This window comes from Myotis nattereri, assembly GCF_964212035.1.
Source record: "Myotis nattereri genome assembly, chromosome: 1".
NCBI lineage: Eukaryota > Metazoa > Chordata > Mammalia > Chiroptera > Vespertilionidae > Myotis > Myotis nattereri.
In genome coordinates this window covers 127,639,144-127,659,062 of record NC_138075.1, presented here as the reverse complement: position 1 = coordinate 127,659,062, position 19,919 = coordinate 127,639,144, and the positions used below count along the sequence as shown (strand labels likewise).

Sequence of the window (19,919 nt, the reverse complement as noted above, 5' to 3'; positions counted from 1 at the left end):
ATTGACCCTAAGCCTGACTAGATGGGAGGGCTGGCCATGACTGCTGCAGAACAGCTGTTGTGAGGAGGCTGACCCCACTGAGTGGGAGTTGCTTTAGTGGGACTCTGGTGCCAGCTCAGTCTGCCCTTCCAGTTTTTCATCTTAGGAGCTGGTTGGATGGTGCTCTGGTGTGGTAGGAAGCCAGCCACCAGGTGTGTTGGCTCTTGGGAGGGGCTCCATTGCAGGTCACGTCCAGCTACTGTTTGAACCCAGCTTGGGGCCCCCTGGGAATGATGATGTGTGGTGGGCTTGGAGGCTCCTGAGAGAGGCTGTTCTGTGAATTGAGGTGAGCTGTCACTCACCCCAAGCCCAGGACTCTTTGGTCCCACAATTTGAGCTGAGGCCAGCCACCTCTTGTGCTGGATTTGTGGCTGCTTATTTGAAGCTACATTCCAGGCCAACCTTGGCTGCAGCTTATGCCAGGCTTTGGGCCACCTGATGGGAGTTGCAGTGCAAGTTGAGACTGGTTGCTTTTTGTGCCAGGCTTGGGGCCACTTAGCAAGAGATATGGGTCATGCCAAGGCCTGCCCCTGCTTGTTAGGGGTTTGTGGACCTTTGATAGTTATTACGAAAGTGCAACATGAGCCAAGGCAGGCCACTTGTGTGGAAAAGCCACTGGAAGTGGCTCAGCCCGTTGCTTGGGTGGGATGAGATCTAAGGGAATCACCAGGGCAGGGTAAACGGTGATAATGGAGAGCTCGGATTTGGCACCCACCTGCACCTGCTACCTGGGTGGGAGGCGAGGCTCAACAAAGGAGCAGTAGAACCCACCAGCACGTCCATCTCCAGAGAGAGTAGTTTCAACCCCTGCTCTTTCAGCCCAAGCTAGTCAATTCAGTTTGTATGTTCCTGGCACTATGCGAGTTGCCATTCCTGCGCTGGAGCCCAGAGTTAGTAAGTCTGTGAGTGAGTCTGTCCACAAACCCCTAACAAGCAGGGCAGGCCTTCTTCCTCAAGAGGAACACTTCTGTCTCCTACAGCTGTCCATCTCAATCAGATGCAATCTCTGCTTGTTTTCACAGCCAGATGTTATGGGGACTTCACTTCCAGGCACTGGTGCCCCGGCCTGGGGAAGCCACTGTGGAGCTGGTACCCCTTGCTCCTCCGTCACAGATACCTCTGTGGCCAAGATATTTATCCCAAATTTTGTAATTTGTAAGCGTTTCCCCCTTCCCCTTCCCCTCCCCTCCCCTCCCCTCCCCTCCCCTCCCCTCCCCTCCCCTCCTCTCCCCTCCTCTCCTCTCCTCTCCTCTCCTCTCCTCTCCTCTCCTCTCCTCTCCCCTTCCCCTTCCCCCTCCCCTCCTCTCCCCTTCCCCTTCCCCCTCCCCTCCCCTCCCCTCCCCTTCCCCCTCCCCTCCCCTCCCCTCCCCTCCCCTCCCCTCCCCTCCCCTCCCCTCCTCTCCCCTCCCCTCCCCTCCCCTCCCCTCCCCTCCCCTCCTCTCCTCTCCTCTCCCCTTCCCCTCCTCTCCCCTCCCCTCCCCTCCCCTCCCCTCCTCTCCTCTCCCCTCCCCTCCCCTCCTCTCCTCTCCTCTCCTCTCCTCTCCCCTCCCCTCCTCTCCCCTCCCCTCCTTTCCTCTCCCCTCCCCTCCCCTCCTCTCCTCTCCTCTCCTCTCCTCTCCTCTCCTCTCCTCTCCTCCCTCCCCTCCCCTCCCCTTCCCTCCCTTCCCCTCCCCCCTCCCCCACTCCCCCCCCTCCCCTCCCCTCCTCTCCTCTCCTCTCCTCTCCTCTCCTCTCCTCTCCTCTCCCCTCCTCTCCTCTCCTCTCCTCTCCTCTCCTCTCCTCTCCTCTCCTCTCTCTCATATTCAGGGAAGGTATAAGATCTTATGACTGTCTTTTTCTTGTGTTTTCCCACTTAGCTCATAAAGGACACTGTCTCATTACAGTTGTTTCTGAAACAAACTCATTACAGTTGTTTCTGAAACGCAACTCTGGTTGCATTATGGCCTTGCTTTAGACCTTTTAAGTGACTCCCTGTGGTCTACCACTTTAAGCTGAGACCCTTTGCACTGAGGTTCTTTATCATTTGGCCAGCTTCATGTCTTATCACATATTCCCCTTTCTATTCACATTGAAAAACTTGTAAATTCTTTCATAAAGCTAAGATTTACTGACCACCTACTATAAGCTGGGCACTCTTCAGATATTGGGAACATAGCTTAAAACAGGCATAGCTAATATTCTAATTTCTTGAATACATCATGCACCTTTGTGCATGCACTTTTGCATTTCTCATCTAGTTCCCTCTTTGGAATACTGTTGTTTCCCTTCTTTCCTTGGCAAAATCCTACTTGGCCTGCAAGGTTCAGCTGAAAGGTTACTACCTTTTGTAGAGCCTTCTTCCCTTTCACACCTCCAGTAAAATTAATTGCTATATGTTAGGAACTTATAAAGTACTGTTCTTGTCATTTTTCTAGACCTTATCACATTTTATAGCTTTGTTTCATAACCTTTCTGCTAAATTGTCAACCATTTAAGGACAAGAACTATGTCTTACTATAGTCCCAAGTACATAATGGGTATTTTAGTTCATGGTTAATGAATTGGTTTTTGCTTCAGTGATTTCTCTAATCTTCACAACACTATTAGTGTAGGCCATAGCTTCATGCTATATTATGGTTGCAATCTGTTGACTAGTATTTTCTGTTTCTTCTGTCTATAATCTCACTCAATAAACATTTGGTTTTCTTCTTTGTGTCAGGTACTACATTAGGCACTTAGAAAGTAAACATTAATAAGTAACTGTTCCTCAGCTTAAGGAACGCATAGCCTAGTGAAAGATTGACAAGTAAGTCATCCACTGCAATATAGTACAGTAAGTGCTGTGGCAGACGTTATTATAAGATCTATAGGAAGTACACTTAGGCCAGGTCACAGGAAGCTTTCCAGAAGAGGTGATATCCAACAGGGACTGAATAGGTAAGTATTATAATTCATTATGGCTTTAGTATAGAGAATAGAGTGGGATATGGGAATGGGAAAGAATGAAAGATGAGTGAAAGAGCTTTCAGCCATTATCAGTGGAATTGTTTGAAAAGTTCCAAAAAGAGTGACACAATCAAATATGTAATTTAGAGAGTTCTCTATGCAATGAGGAAAGTGTATTGGCAGGAAGGAAAATGACACATGCACTACCTAACACATTCTGAAAGGCTGTTGCAGTAATCCACACAAGAAATGATGGTGATTACCCCTCGTCAGTGTTTCCCAGTGGTTAGAGCCTTGGCTGGAGCCAAGGGTTCAATTCCGGGTCAAGGGAACATAATTGAGTTGCAGGTTCCATTCCCAGTCCTGGTTGGGGTGCATGGGGCGGGAGGCAGTGGATCGATGTGTCTCACATCAATGTTTCTCTCTGTCTCTTTCTCTCCCCCCTCCCTTCCACTCTCTCTAAAAATCAATGGGAAAAATATTCTCAGGTGAGTATTAACAAAAAAGAAAGGAAGAAATGATGATGCTTGAACTAAAGTAATAACAATGGAAATGAAGAGAAGTAGGTGATTTTTTAAAATTATCAAGGATATGAAATTTACAACTCTGTGGTTTAGTGGTCAGGGAGTTGGGTGGGGACTCGGCAGTGAGGGTTCCACATCTAGAAAAACATGGGTTTCTGACTTGCAGTTGTGTAGATAATAATACTGTTCACCAAGACCCAGGACTATAAGAGGGTTAGGATAGGAGGACTAGGTTTGGTGAAGAAGAAGGTTGAAAGCATTTAAGTGTAAGAAATGTGGTTCTAATAAAGAGTGAGAACTAACTGGAAACAGAGATCTTGAAGTAACTGGCAAAAAGTGAGTAATTGAAGCCGTAGGGATAGATACAGTTACCCATTCATTAACTCAACAGATGTATATTGGCCATCTACCACATCATATGCTAGGCACTAAATAAATGCAATAATGATACAGAGGTATGGTCCCTGATATCATGGAGTTTCTCTTTTAGTGAAGATAGAAACCTTTACTATCCTTGTACAGAGTACTTAGTTACAATTGAGGTAAGTGCTAATGTCACAGAAGGATCTAACTTACCCTACAAACACTGGGCAGGTGTCCATGAGGAACTGATGTTTAAACTTACTGTCAAAGAATGAAAAAATAAGTAGAGAAGAGTCTTGAGGCAGAAGAGAACCTGACTTCTTCAAGGAATACAAAGTGTGAGTGTGATATAGTTAGCAAGAGGGATTGAAATGAGGCTGGAAAGATAGGCTGGACCTAGAAATGTAGCACACCTTACAGGCCAAAAAGAGAATTTTGAATAATAGGGAGCTCTAGCCAGTTTGGTTTAGTGGCTAGAGCATCAGCCTGTGGACTGAAGGGTCCCAGGTTTGATTCCGGTCGAGGGCACATGCCGGGGTTGTGGGCTTGATCCCCAGTAGGGCGTGTGCAGGAGGCAGTCGATCAATAATTCTCTTTCATTGATGTTTCTATCTCTCTCTCCCTCCTTATTCTCTGAAATCAATAAAAATATATTTAAAAAAAGAGGAATAGGGAAACAGTTTTGAGCAGGGGGTGACATGATATGATGGATATATTGAAAATATTACTCTGGCTATTGTGCCATGAATGGACTGAGAGTAGTAAGAGGCTATTACAGTAATCCAGGTCCCCCCCCCCCCCAAAAAAAAAATGTGAGGAGAAAAACAAGGACTGAGGAACACTAAGAGAGAAGTCACAGGAAGAACTACTAAAAAAGATTGAGACAAACTAGTAAGAAAGGTAGGAAGAAAACCAGAAGATTAAATCATGGAAGCCTGTGAGATAATGTCAGCAAAATAGGATAGTGACCAGTGGGCCAAAGATTGTAAAGTACATATTGATGCCCTTAGAGCAGTGTCTGTGGCTTGGGTAGAAGGAACCAAAATAGAATGAATTAAAGAATAAATTGGAGATGAGAAAGTGTAAAATAGTATGGACAACTCTTTAAAGAATTCCAGCTTCAAAGAAAGGGAGGAAGGGCAATGTAAGGTATAAGGGTGTTTATAAATTTAATTTTTTTATTTAAAAAAATCTGAGTAGGTAATACATGCATGTGATTTTAAAAATTGAAAGTTATAAAAGGCCATATACTGAAAGGAAATCTTATACCCCTGTAACATTGGTCTCCAGTCTTCCAACTTTTAGTAATTTATCATGTCTTTTAGGGATCCATTACATATTTAAGCATTTATATCTCAAAGCATGTTTAGTTTAATTTTGCTTTTTAAAAATGAGGGAGGTTTAAATGCTAGTGAGAACCGTAGAAAGGGAGAAGCTGAAGACACAGGAAAGAAGGGATAATTGATGGAGGAAGTACATCTCTTTTGTTGTATCTGCATCCACCCTCTTCTCTAGTTAAATGTCAATGGAAGTGTGGAAATTAAGGGAATTTCTGCCTGGTGGTTTCTATTTTCTCTCTGCATTAGGAACAAAGTTCATGTGCTACTGAAAAAAAACAGAAAGTAGTAGTATGGGACCTCGAGCAAAGTGGAGAAAGTCTGAAATAGCCAACTTAGGGAATGGAAAGAATGCTAACTGGGTGAACAGGGTGGTTACTATTATGAGTTCATATTGGGTCCAGTTGAACTTACAGGATGTAAATTGAGGTAGTCAGTCTCAGTGCTGGGTGATTTTTCCGCACCATTTTCTAGCCATGTCACTCCTTCATACAGAAAAATTTCTGATAAAACTATGGGTACTCTTTATTAACATACTTAGCTCATCAGTGAAGAATCAGAACCCCCATGTACATTGGTGGGGCTTCTCCCTTAATAAGCAAATATTAAGAAAGAGATTGCCTTCTTAAAGTATCCAGGTAATTTTGTGTCTCTAGAACAGGGGTGGGCAAACTTTTTGACTCAAGAGCCACAGTGGGTTCTTAAACTGGACCGGAGGGCCGGAACAAAAGCATGGATGGAGTGTTTGTGTGAAATAATATAAATTCAAAGTAAACATCATTACATAAAAGGGTACGGTCTTTTTTTGTTTGTTTGTTTTATTCATTTCAAACGGGCCGGATCCGGCCCATGGGCCGTAGTTTGCCCATGGCTGCTCTAGAACCACCACTGTACTACTACATGGTGCATACTAACAGAATATTCCACATCTAACAATAGAATATTTCTAAAAGGCTGATTGCACTTAGAATGGTTTGTTAAGAACTGGAATAACATAGAAATCATTGGACTGAAATTCAAATTTTAGAGATCAGGAAACTAGAGCTCTAAGAAAGGACTTTCCAAAAACATTTTGTTCATTTTTGTTAGTCTTCGGCCTCTAACCAGCTCTCACATTCCTGCTCTCTGTCGGTTGCTGTCATGAAAATCCAGTGACTTTCTATTGACCATTTTACCATATTTTTCCGTGTATAAAACACCACCATATATAAGACACTCCGCACTTTTCCAACCCCAAATTAAGAAATCAATATTTGAAACATTTTGCTGGTTTTCCTCTTAGGGCCTTCTTCTTTTTTGGCATCTTAAGTAGTAGTTCTTCCTGTTTTCTCCACTGTCTGATCATACATTCAGTGGGAGGAGGTTCAAATTGTCTCTCTGCAATTCTTTTTCCATGCTCTTTTGCATAGCTGATTACATTCATTTGGAATTTTGCAGAGTAAGACAATCGCTTACCCGTATTTATCTTTTTATTTTTGGACATCTTTATGGGCTCAGAATGCTCCAGTCCCTGTTGCATCTGCCCACTCGCCACCTCCAATTATAGCATCAGCTGATGTCAGTAACAATAAGGCTTGTGATTGGAGGAAGCCTGTTTGACAAGGTATGGGCAGCTACACACCCGCATGGCTCCTTCCTCACATGGCTCCCTCCTCGGCTGACTTCTGTGTATAAGATGCCCCTCGATTTTCAGTCTAACAATTTTAGAAAAAAAATGGCATCTTGCCCTAGTCAGTTTGGCTCAGTGGATAGAGCTTCGGCTTGCGGACAGAAGGGTCCCAGGTTCAATTCTGGTCAAGGGCATGTACCTCAGTTGCAGGCTCGATTCCCAGTAGGGGTCATGCAGAAGGCAGCTGATTGATGATGTTCCTCTCTCATCAATGTTTTTATCTCTCTATCCCTCTCCCTTCCTCTCTAAAAATCAATAAAAACATATTTTTTTAAAAAAAATGGCATCTTATACATGGAAAAATACAGTAATTGTCAAACTGTGCTCCATGCAACACTGGTGTTTTCATAATCAGATTCAGGCTATTCTGTCACTAGTATTGAATATGGTGATTATCTCAGAACTTGCAGAAAACAATTAGCTAATGGGAAGATAGATAATTTTTTTTTCTCTCCTCACACATATTTTTCACACATATTTTTAAAATATATTTTTTATTGATTTCAGAAAGGAAAGGAGAGAGAGACAGAATCATCAATCGGCTGCCTCCTGCATGCCCCCCACTGGGGATTGAGTTGAAACCCTGGCATGTGCTCTTGACTGGAATCGAATCCGGGACCCTTCAGTCCGCAGTCCAATGCTCTATCCACTGAGCCAAACAAGCTAGGGCTCACATACATATTTTTTTAAAGTTTTTGTGCTTGCTACCACTTACTGGCTATAGACAGTGGATTTCAGAACAATATTGAAAAACCATGAATTAACTATCTCCAGGTTAAGTTTAACAGCTTGTATTTTAAGGATTCATATAATTACTATTGTAAATTTTATCTTGCATACATTTTGGTAGTCATTTTTTGTTAGACATTCAGAAATATTTAGTCATAGTCTAAGAGGTAGTAGGCAATTGTGCTTGGTTCTGGGGTTACAAAGAATAAGGTTTCATTTCTTCCTACAAATGGCTTATAGTTTAGATTAGAAATGGAAACACGGGGTTGGCAGTGTTCAGTCCTTCTTGAGCAAGAGAAGTGGGAAAGATTTCATTGAAGAGATGACATTTGAGCTGAGTTTTATAGATGAGTAGGTTTTTCGCCACATAAAAGATGAAACTCAAATAAGCCAGTATTCATTAGGCAAATGGAAGAGGCCATTCTAATTAGAGAATTTTGTGTATAAAAAACAAGGGTATGAAAAGGCCTGTTATAAGTACTTAGCAGCAGTTCAGTGTGGCCAGAGGGTGGTATGTGAATGGGGCTATAATGGAAGATTGAGGCAGAGAGGCATCAGAGACCCAATCAAGAATGGTCTTTGTTTATAATAGAGTATAAAAATTGTTTAGGCAGTGGGGAAACCATTAAAATGTTTAAGTAGGCAAATAACAATGACTGGTAGAGCATATTTTTGTTATTTAAAAAACCTCTATGCTTTAGTAAAGAAAGATGTATTGCAGTGTTGCCAATCGAGTCAGGGAAACCAGTTAGGAGGTTAATGTAATAATCCAAGCAAGAATTGAAAGTCTGAAGTAACCATAGGTAATAGAGATGGACAGGAACAAGTATCTAAAGACATTTGATGGTGGATTGGATTGAGGATCGAGATTGACCTCCTGGTTTGCAACTTGTGTAACTAGGCAGATGGGTAAGATTCCTCTTGATGGGGAAATACAGAACAGAAATAATCTGTTTGGGAAGGACAATGACAAGTTCCATGTGGATAGATTGATTTAAAAACCTGTTGGACATCCAGTAGGCTATAGGAATATTGGGTTGCATATAAAATTTTGGGAAGTATCAGCATATAATTAAAAGCTTTGAACTGGTGATGTTGCCCAGAGAGAGTATTTAGAGCAGGAATTCTTTACTTGAAATCCAAATATCCTAAAATTACCCAAAATGTTACATGTGACTTTTGTTAAGTAAAGGTCCATAGCTTCTTCAAATTGTCAGAAGGGGTAGTGTGAAGAGCGGCTAAGGACAGAGCCCTTGGTATCTGCATTCCTTTCAAGTGATGGGCAGGGTTAATGGTCTCAGCAAAGAAGGCAGAAGAAGAACCAGAGTGTAGAGAGAATCGTGATATCAAAGCCCACGGAGAATTGTCAAGACAGATGAGAACTGAAGAATTGTTGGCTTAGCAATTAGAAGATTGGTAAAATGATTCTTGATAAACAATATGGAATTAAGTGTATATGTATTTAATGAAACTCCCCACAGAAACACCAGGGTTTCTAAGAATTATAAAGAACATTAGCCTATAATAAAAGTTCAAATGCCTTAAGTGTCCAAGGCTATGTTAAATTTTCTATTGCCTTGCCATTACAGTTTTATCTGTCTCTCTAATATCTGAATGTAAAAACCAGCCAAATTCATCTCTTCATGTTTTCAGGATACTTCATGCAAATCTTAATTTTAGGCTTCTGCTTATGTTTTTCAGCCTGCCTGCCCTGTTCCCTACACAACAAATCCTATTAGTCTTTCACAGTGAAGTTTGTTCTACTTCCTCTGTGCCCTTTTCTGATTGACCTATATTAATTTCCCTCTTTCTGTTCTAGTGGTATATATTGTCTTTTTTATTTTGTGGTTAAAATTGTACTGTTTTGCATTATTATTACTTATTTTACATATTATTGCCTTCTTTTACCAATGATATTTTACTCCTGAAGTTAGTATTACCTTACATTTCATCACACCCTCTAGTGACCAAGTTTTCACATACTAATTATTATAGATACTAAAATATTTGAATGAATTTTTTAAAAATACATTTTTATTGATTTCAGAGAGGAAGGGAGAGAGAGAGAGATAGAAAGAAACATCAATGATGAGAGAGAATCATTGATCAGCTGCATCCGGAACACCCCTCACCAGGAATCGTGCCACAACAGAGGCATATGCTCTGATCGGGAATTGAACTGTGACCTCCTGGTTCATAGGTCAATGCTCAACCAGTGAGCCACACCAGCCGAGCAAATATTTGAATGAATTTAACCTACAACAAACATAATTGAGTGGAAATGTCTTTAAGAAAAAATTCATATGATGCAATTCAAATTATACAGGAGTAATTTATAGATCATTATTATGACTGTATTTCATTTCTGTGGTTAATCAAGAGTTGATTGTATATCAGAATGAATAAGATACTGATATATCAGACATAAACTTTTTTGCTTTTATTTGAAATATTAAGGTATTGAATTAATTGAATTTGTTAGGTCAAACTGGTCTTTTTTCTGTTAAAGTTAGTTTTCAAAATGGAAATATATTTTTGGGATTAAAAAAATATGCATATAAAAATCAAAAGTCTACAAAGTAGAAATTGCATACTACTGATATACTATTGTCAAAGACACTAGTATGACAATATTTTATAAGCATCTTTACTATTCATAAATTAAGTAGGTACCAGTGTTACTAAATACAAAGCTTAGGCATTAAAAATGCAAGTTACGCATTGTTTTGGAAGCATACTTCAGTGTTATGGTGTTTTTAATTTTGTTGAATGATAAATTTAGCTTGATCATCTGATTTGAAGCCAGTGTTTCTGTTTCTTTCACTGTTTGCTGGCAACTTTTGGCACAACCCAGGGCTATAGTAGGAAAAGCTGTAATAGGAAAAGAAAACAAGCAAGGTTGTATTGCTTTGTTCTGGAATCAGAAAAGTTAAAACTTTAATAATTAAGGGAAATAGATGTTAGATACTGCCAAGTGGGTCTCATTGTTGCTGAGCATATGCCTGCTAACAATAATCCCAAATTTTAGAAGTTACCTAATTGGAGGGAGAAATCCATGTTACATTTTAGTGAACCAGATTGATAACAAATATATGTCTAGGCCTTTTTTTTTTTTCTTTCTGGAATCACATTATAGATATCTATGGAAGTACAGTTTTGTGCATATCCTCACACCATAATTTAACCATTTTTTTTAAACAGAAAGCATTTTGACCATTTTTTTAAAGAAGCAAAGTTATTTTAATTCACAAGCATTACTGTTTATTGAATAGAAATATAATAAAACATTGAGATGAAAACAGTGGGGAGAAAATAAGTGCACTCACTACCTAGGTGACTTACTCCTTCAAAGCTGCCTCAGTGCTCCTCAGCCCCCGATTCGTGCCTCCTTAATGTCTAATACCACATTTCCTTCGAGGTTATTTGGCATTATTAAATTATGAATCATAAAACAGTTTCATGGGTATCCTTACTTTATAATAAAAACTTTATTAAAAAGTCTCAGGGAAAAATAAATGTAGCCCAATTAAGTTTTTATCAATATCTATGAATTAAAATACTGTAATTAAAAACTATACAATGCAGTTTAATAACTTTTATGTTTTAGAAGGCATTTTACCTGATGTCACATAGATATATGTTGGTTACTCCAGACGACAAAGAAAAAAGTTGAGAGACTTCAGAATTTTTTTATTTATACACACTTGACCATCCAAATTTAAGGGAAGAAAACATAGGTCACTGGGACAGGGAGGCAAGATTCCAGGTACCATGGTGGTCAACAGTAGTCTGAGGGATAAATCAAAATATTTGATCGTTGGTAGTTTGAATGTCTGCTACCTAATCTAGTCATGATTGAATCGAAGGTAAGAATTCTCTGGAATCATACTGTCCAATAGAAATATAATTTGGCCTACATACGTGTAATTTTAAATTTTCTAGTAACCACATTAAACAAAAGGAAACAAGTGAAATTGCCTTCAATAATATATTTAATCCAGTAAATCCAAAATATTTCAATGAGTAATCAATATTTTTAAAAAGTTAAAAAATGTTTTACATTTTTGTGTGCTAAGTCTGAAATTCAGTGTGTATTACACTTAAGCACAACTCAATTTGGACTTAGTCACATTTCAGGTTCTCAGTAGCTGTGTGTGGCTAATGACTATTGGAAAGTGTATCTTTAGAACATCTAGGCTTTATGTGCCCATGACATTGAGGAAAAAAAACTTGCCTCGTATCTAATGTAAAATATTAAGTTACAGATTTTAGAGGATACCTATATATGTGCTGGCCAAGTAAGCCTCTAATCTAGGTTAGTTTGGGGACTAGCCATTTGCATGATAAGGATGAATAGTTTTTGTTTCATTTAATCACCATTTGGTAAAATATTAATGAATTTCTGTACTTTTTCTGTAGGTGCAATTCTTTTGCCTATGGTCAAGCATATTCTGCCACATATAAATTCTATAAAGATTTTATGTAATATACAGAAAAATAGTTTTATTTTTATTATCTGTACATCAATTGCTAGAAATCTGTGATTATATATTCTGAACTTTAAATAAAATAATAATGGATACCTTACTCTTTTTTTAATATATTTTTATTGATTTTAGAGAGGAAGGGAGAGGGAGAGAGATAGAAACATCAATGATGACAGAGAATCATTGATCGGCTGCCTCCTGCACGCCCCCTTCTGGGGATCGAGCCCGCAATCAGTGCATGTGCCCTTGACTGGAATCGAACCTGGGACCCTTCAGTCAGCAGGCCGACGCTCTATCCACTGAGCCAAACCAGCTAGGGCATACCTTACTCTTTCCAATATTAAGTTACTTTAAATAATTGGGACTGACATAATCTGATTTGTGTTTTCTTTTGTATTTTAAGGATATGGAATATTATCTTGTAAAATGGAAAGGATGGCCAGATTCTACAAATACTTGGGAACCTTTGCAAAATCTCAAGTGCCCGTTACTACTTCAGCAATTCTCTAATGACAAGCATAATTATTTATCTCAGGTAAAGAAAGGCAAAGCAATAACTCTAGACAATAACAAAGCTTTGAAACCTGCCATTGCTGAATACATTGTAAAGAAGGCTAAACAAAGGATAGCTCTGCAAAGATGGCAAGATGAACTCAACAGAAGAAAAAATCATACAGGAATGATTTTTGTTGAAAATACTGTTGACTTAGAGGGCCCACCTTCAGACTTCTACTACATTAATGAATACAAACCTACTCCTGGAATCAGCTTAGTAAATGAAGCTACCTTTGGTTGTTCATGCACAGATTGCTTCTTTGAGAAATGTTGTCCTGCTGAAGCTGGAGTTCTTTTGGCTTATAATAAAAACCAGCAAATTAAAATCCCACCTGGTACCCCTATTTATGAATGCAACTCAAGATGCCAGTGTGGACCCGATTGTCCCAATAGGATTGTACAGAAAGGCACACAGTATTCACTTTGCATCTTTCGAACTAGCAATGGCTGTGGCTGGGGTGTAAAAACCCTTGTGAAGATTAAAAGAATGAGTTTTGTCATGGAATATGTTGGAGAGGTACGTTCAACTTATCACACAGCAAATAATGTGTGTGAACGGTTTAAACTTTTAAAAAGTTTCCTTTTTATCTCAGGAACAAATATTTGATAAATTTTGATATCATTTGCAAATATGCAGAAATTTTACATTTAAAAGAAGGGTCCACAGTTGTTTGGAATTGGATCACTAGCATAGTTATAAATATAAACTTGAATAAACAAAAATATATATGTACATTGACAAATGAAATACAGTCATCTTTCAACAAATACCCATTTATATGTATTTGACATTTGTCAATGTAAGTGACATTTGTAAAGTTTAAAATATGACAACTATTTTTACACTAATTTCTAAGAAGAAAATGAGATCTAAATACATGCTGACTTTGAAACTTTTAAGTTATAATTTACTGCATTCATTTGACCAAATAATAAATTTATTTTATACATATAATGTGTATATATGCAGAAGTATTATTTCCCATGTGCCACTTACTATTCTAAGCACCCTATATAGTAACACATTAATTCTCTCAACTCTGAGGTAGTGGTATCATCTCCATTGTTACAGGCAAGGAAACTGAGGCACAGAGAAATTAAGTACCTTGCTTTAAAATCAGTGCACTTCACCACTGCTACACTTCCTCAAACTGAATGGTGGGTTAAGCTGTGACTAGAAAAATACGAGTATGACTGCATATCTGGGCTGTCAAATCTGATATTTTAAAAGTTGTTTGGAATTGGATCACCTGATTTTGAGATTAAGTTGGATCCCTATATTGATTTTCATATTTTTAGACAATGTCAGATTATTATAAATCACTATTTAGGATACTAAATCTTTTATAATTCAATTATTCTCTTTTTTTGGCTTAATAAGCACAGCAGCTAAATTTGGTTGACACTATATATCACCACAGACTTTTTTTTTTTTTGAGCCTTGGTTTTGAATCCTGACTCTTCTTTACTACTGTGTGACCTTGGGCATGGTACTTAATTTCATTGATTTTGAGAGAGAGTGGGAGGGAGGGAGAGAGACTGAGAGAGAGATACATCGATGTGAGAGATACATCGATTGGTTGCCTCCCTCACACATGCTGACCTGACCGGGGATAGAGCCTGCAACCAAGATACATGCCCTTGGCCAGAATCAAACCCACCACCCTTCATTCCGTGGGCCAACGTTCTAACTAACCATTGAGCAACCAGCTAGGGCAGTGGTCCTCAAACTGCGGCTCGCGAGCCACATGCGGCTCTTTGGCCCCTTGAGTGTGGCTCTTCCACAAAATACCACGTCCGGGCACGCACGTACAGTGCGATTGTAACTTTGTAGCCCATGCGCAGAAGTCGGTATTTTGTGGAAGAGCCACACTCAATGGGGCCAAAGAGCCGCATGTGGCTCATGAGCGACAGTTTGCTGACCACTGAAGGGATGACATATTTTGTTTCTTAAGCTGAGCATGTAGTAAAGCTGTGTTCTTAAGAGCAGAACTGTAAGTGATTGTTTTGAGCTGCCGAATTTCATAAAAACAACCTATTCTTAAAAAATGAAACTTTCTATACAATTGACTGCAAATTTAACATACCTTCTCTCCTATATTTTTAATAAATTTCCCTTTGTAACTGCACACAGATTAGTTATAGGAAAAATATCCCTTTAGAGCACATACACTTGTAAACTTAGTGCTTTGCATTCTGTTATATCCTACAAAGAGCTATAGTTATGTCGGTTTTTGAACATCTCAATAGATTAGAATGAAAGTAGTACATGGTTTCAGCTTCATTGTTAAATGGTCCTAATTCCTATTTAAACAGTCATAATTCTTTGTACCATCATTTCTACTCCCTTTGTTTTCCTGCCTTTTGTCTAGCTCTTCTAGAGTCATTTGTGTGAATGTATATTTTGATGACACTTTATTTTTAAACGTTGTAGACACTACTATGTTAATTAATAGATTTATGGATGAGAGTTTCTTCACTTCAGCAGTATCTATATAATATAGTTTTTTAATTTTTAGGTAATCACAAGTGAAGAAGCTGAAAGACGGGGGCAGTTATATGACAACAAAGGAATCACATATCTCTTTGATCTGGATTATGAATCTGATGAATTCACAGTGGATGCAGCTCGATATGGAAATGTGTCTCATTTTGTGAATCACAGTGTAAGAAATACGGAAAGTATAGACAGAACTAATTAGTACTGTGTTTAATGGTTTTCCATAGTTGAGAGAATAATTAACTTTGAACCACAGACCCTTTTAATATTTCCAAAGTATTTTAGTACAAGGGCTTCTTCTATTAAGGCATGGGATTATCACTGTATTAGAAAAATTCATTTGGAAAATTCAGAATGCAAATACCATGCATTTTGCAAGTCTTTACATATGTTACTTTACTCAAACTTTCCAACAACTTTATAAGATAGTTATTATCCTCATAGAGGAGGAAATTAATGAGCAGAGGAGTTAAAAGGTAGGAAGTAGAAAGTGTAAGAAACACATACAATTATATAGAGGTTAATGCTAAATTTTTGGATATATTACTAAAGATAGTTGTATTCTCTTAAAATGTAAACATTAACATTTTTATAAGATTTACAAATTTGTAGAGTGTTGAAATAGTATTTAGGGCTAGTTTTCTAAATTATAAGTTAGTATTTTTTTTTAAGGAGAGAACGATGATTTTTATTTTTTAAAATATATTTTATTGATTTTTTAAAAAATATATTTTATTGATTTTTTTTACAGAGAGGAAGGGAGAGGGATAGAGAGTTAGAAACATCGATGAGAGAGAAACATCCATCAGCTGCCTCCTGCACACCCCCTACTGGGGATGTGCCTGCAACCAAGGTACATGACCTTGACTGGAATCGAACCTGGGACCCTTGAGTCCGCAGGCTGACGCTCTATCCACTGAGCAAAACCGGTTAGGGCTAAGTTAGTATTCTTAAGTATTAGTCTTGTGAGATTGTCTTATCCATTTTATAGATTGCAAGGAAATGTATCTCAGAGAGTAAGTTATATAGCTGACCATATAAGGAAGTAGACCGTGTTAAACTTTTGATGGATTTTACACCAAGAAGCTAATTTATGACTAATAATGAAATGCCAGAGACCTTCTGACTCCCTTCTTTTCTGACTTAAATTTTTACTTTAATTTTGTTCTTAATAATAAATTTGAGATACTCCATATCTCGAATATTACATATTCCAGAATTTAGTGTAGAGTTCTCAATATAATCAAACAATTCCAAGCAAGAGTTTAAGTAATGAAACCCCATGCAATATGAAATTTGAGTTCTACAGTACTGACTTGATTTAGTAAATGCAGTTGTTCCAATTCTTTAAATATGCCTTACTGAGTGAGATATTAACAGGTGAACTGATAATGTTATCTGGGATTTGCAGTAACATTTTCCAGAAAAATTAAAAAGTCAGGAATAGATGAAACAAGATTGCAAAAATGTTGATAATTTTTGAAGCTGCATAGTGTATTCATGTGGACTTATATTATTTTCTCTAGTTTAATGTATGTCTGAAATTTTCTATAAGTTTGAAAACAGTATTTTTACATATTCCTATCTCAGAGACCTCTAAATAATCAATTTCCAGGACATCTTAAAAAAGCAAATACTCTGGGCAACAAAAAATTTTATATGGATGTAGAAGAGTTCATTCACGTAATTTTTACTTAAATGGGTTCTAACATTCTTTTTTAGTGTGACCCAAATCTTCAGGTGTTCAATGTTTTCATTGATAACCTCGATACTCGTCTTCCCCGAATAGCATTATTTTCCACGAGAACCATAAATGCTGGAGAAGAGCTCACTTTTGATTATCAAATGAAAGGTATGATTTTCAAGTACAGTTTTGTTGGTGTTCAGTTGTTTTAGTATGAAGAATCTGTTCAAGAATAGGAAAAGACTAGATCATCTGAACCAATATTAAAGATGAAAACATTGAGGCTGTAAGTTTGTCTTTTTACTCAAGGTCTCAAAGCTAACCTGCCAGCTAACACTGGAATCCAGGTCTGCCTGACCATGAGCTGAGTAATGTTATATCTTCTACATCACATTGCCAACTGCTTTTTTCAGAATTTCCATTATGGAAGCCTACTTATTTTAACATCCTTTCTCAGTACTACTCGTATTTAAAAAATTGTAAGCCTACATTTCTGAATCTTTACTAAGAGATGAATTTTTTTTCTTTTTCTTTTGTTTTTTGAGATGGATATTCTTAGTAAAGAAAATTGAAAGATTTGAAAATTGATTTAAATCACACATGAACTTATTCCATTCCTACTGGAATTTGGCTTTTTAAAAGAACATTTAGTTCTATTTACTTTATTGTGATACTATAAGTGATTTCTTTCCATTGTTTTTCTAAGCATGATGGCTTTTACATATTGTTACTACTTGATTTTATTTATGGCTCTTAAATAATGTATGAAAATGAATAATTGTGTATTGGATTTTCCCAGAAAGTTTCATCATTTCAGAAATCAATTCTCATAAATATGAACTAATAACATAAACTTTACCTCTTATTAGCCTATACCATCCTTTCAAGACAATTCATAATGATTTTTCTCTGAATATTCACATTTATTTAACGCTGAAAATTTGAAACTCATTCTGAATTGTCTTAACTATCTTTCTCCTGTATTTCTTTCTCTACATATTCAGGTTCTGGAGATATATCTTCAGACTCTATTGACTACGGCCCAGCCAAAAAGAGAGTCAGAACTGTGTGCAAATGTGGAGCTGTGACTTGCAGAGGTTACCTCAACTGAATTTTCAGGAAATAGAGCTGAGGATAAATGTAGTTTTGTTTTTTTCTAATGTTAACATTTTTAAAAATAAATATTTGGGACTCTTTTCATATTATGAAGATTATATTCTATGTTAATTTACAATTCCTGTTTCAAACTATTGGCCAAAATGCATCATTGATGCTTCTGAAGAGAGGAACACAAGGCCACATAGACCAATTTGAAATATACCTAATTAGTGGTTAGATACCAAACAAGAAAGGAAAACTACTACAGGTCAGCATATACATACTTAAGAAGTCTGTGTGAACAGAGAAATGCCTTCTTCGGTGTTTAAGTGTTAAACTGATAATGTCACGATCGCTAAGATCAAACATTCAATTTGCCATATACCTTGAATTTAGAGAACTAGTAAAGTTCTATTTTTGTTATTATGTTGTCATTCTTGTTTACCTATTTATTACTATAAATATTGTACTTGTATTGGAGACAAATAGGTGATACTGAATTATACCCTGTTTTCTACTTCTTTCATTAAAACATTGATATCTTAATGATACTGAAATTTAAGGTCTAAAATTAAATGTGAAAAAAGTTAATTACAGCTTTATTTCATATTTTGAAGCAATTTAGACCATTATTTGAAGGGTATATGTTTGAACCACAATCCTATAAAATAAAAATCTCCCAAAAGCTCTAAAATTCTAGAATAGTTGACCATTAATGCCTCTTGGAAATGACACAGCACTGGGACCAGGAGGTTTTTGTTGGAGTATCAGACACGGGAAATGGGGTGCTTTCAGGGTCCTTTTCAAAGACATGAATTGGAGATTCATGTGAGTACTTCTGGTCCAAACAGTAAAACAAGATACTCCTGAGAGCAGCTGTACTTAATATAACATCAACATACACTTTCTAAGTATCAGGCTGTTTTGAACATTTCCTTTCTACCAAATTTAACTATTTTTATATTTCCTGCAAGCTCTTCTTTAAAAGTAATCTATATTTTGAACTGATACCTATTTTATATGTGAGTTTTTAAAATGTGACAAAGCTAAACTTGGCTTGGCCAAAGTGTGTGCCTGAATTATGAGACCATTTATTACTTGAACTGTGAAGACTGAAATGGAATATATTCATTGTTGGTTTTGTTTATTTTCCTGAATAGTAAAACCTCAAAACTATGTTTTCATCTCTTTCTGATTCTGGGTTTTCTAATCTGGGTTTTCTTTGTGATTCTGGGTTTTCTAATCATGGTGTTCAACATAAAAGTAAAGGCAGCAAGTAAGTCTAGCTCTCGGTATTTCTAAGCTCATTGCCCTAGGCTTTAATGGCCTAAAATAAGCTTTAGTAAAATTGAACTGACTTCAAGAATGCAGCATTTCAAATATTTTCTTTTTTAAAAAAATATTTGTATTTAAAATATCTTCTTAATCCCTAACCTCTTTTTTGGGAAAAGCTACTTTTCATTATTATATTGTTATTATGACTTTGCTCTTTCATAATACAGGGTAAATTGTTTACATGTTTAGAACCTCAGAGTATATTTGCTAACCAAAATTTGCAGAAGGTGTGAAAAAAAAATACTGACATGGTATCAGTGTTGAGAGAGCATCATTGATTTTACAGGTTGTTCCCCTTGGCCAAGCATTCTTTGAATTATAATTGGTAAGTTTAAAGATGTGATTTTCATTTTTTAAAAGTCTGTTTCATTGCCTACTTAATCTTGTCTTTTTGTGTTAAAAATATAAAACAGGAGGGCAAAAGGAAAATGGCTATTTTCAGTCAACTGTATTGTTATTAATAGAAATTTAATGGGCCTTTGAGATTTTAATTACCTGTGTTACCCTTACGTTATTAAAAAGCTGAACTTTAGTAGAAAAATCAACATTTAGCTTCTTTACATTAGTTTCCTAAGTTGTCATAATTTTTTCTCTCAATATAAAGCAAATATTCAGTGGTAGTATTTAGATCAAGTTTAAACTGTCAGTTAATCCACTGTAGAAGTACTATTAAT

The 19,919-nt window shown here is 37.2% G+C and overlaps 1 protein-coding gene across 1 annotated transcript; it reads left to right on the top strand.

Annotated features, from left to right (window-relative positions):
• The first annotated feature begins 12,476 nt into the window (after positions 1 to 12,476).
• On the top strand, positions 12,477 to 19,079 carry SUV39H2 (SUV39H2 histone lysine methyltransferase). Its single transcript, XM_081096562.1, has 4 exons — positions 12,477 to 13,145; positions 15,148 to 15,294; positions 16,851 to 16,980; positions 17,817 to 19,079. Exons 1-4 carry the CDS (start codon positions 12,480 to 12,482, stop codon positions 17,921 to 17,923), a joined length of 1,050 nt encoding a protein of 349 aa, XP_080952688.1. The 5' UTR covers positions 12,477 to 12,479; the 3' UTR covers positions 17,924 to 19,079.
• The last annotated feature ends 840 nt before the right edge of the window (positions 19,080 to 19,919 follow it).

Coding starts and splice junctions, on each gene's coding strand:
- SUV39H2 (XM_081096562.1), top strand. CDS start 12,480: ATGGAATATTATCTTGTAAAATGGAAAGGATGGCCAGATTCTACAAAT. Junction 13,146..15,147: donor TCATGGAATATGTTGGAGAG/GTACGTTCAACT, acceptor TTTAATTTTTAG/GTAATCACAAGTGAAGAAGC. Junction 15,295..16,850: donor CTCATTTTGTGAATCACAGT/GTAAGAAATACG, acceptor ATTCTTTTTTAG/TGTGACCCAAATCTTCAGGT.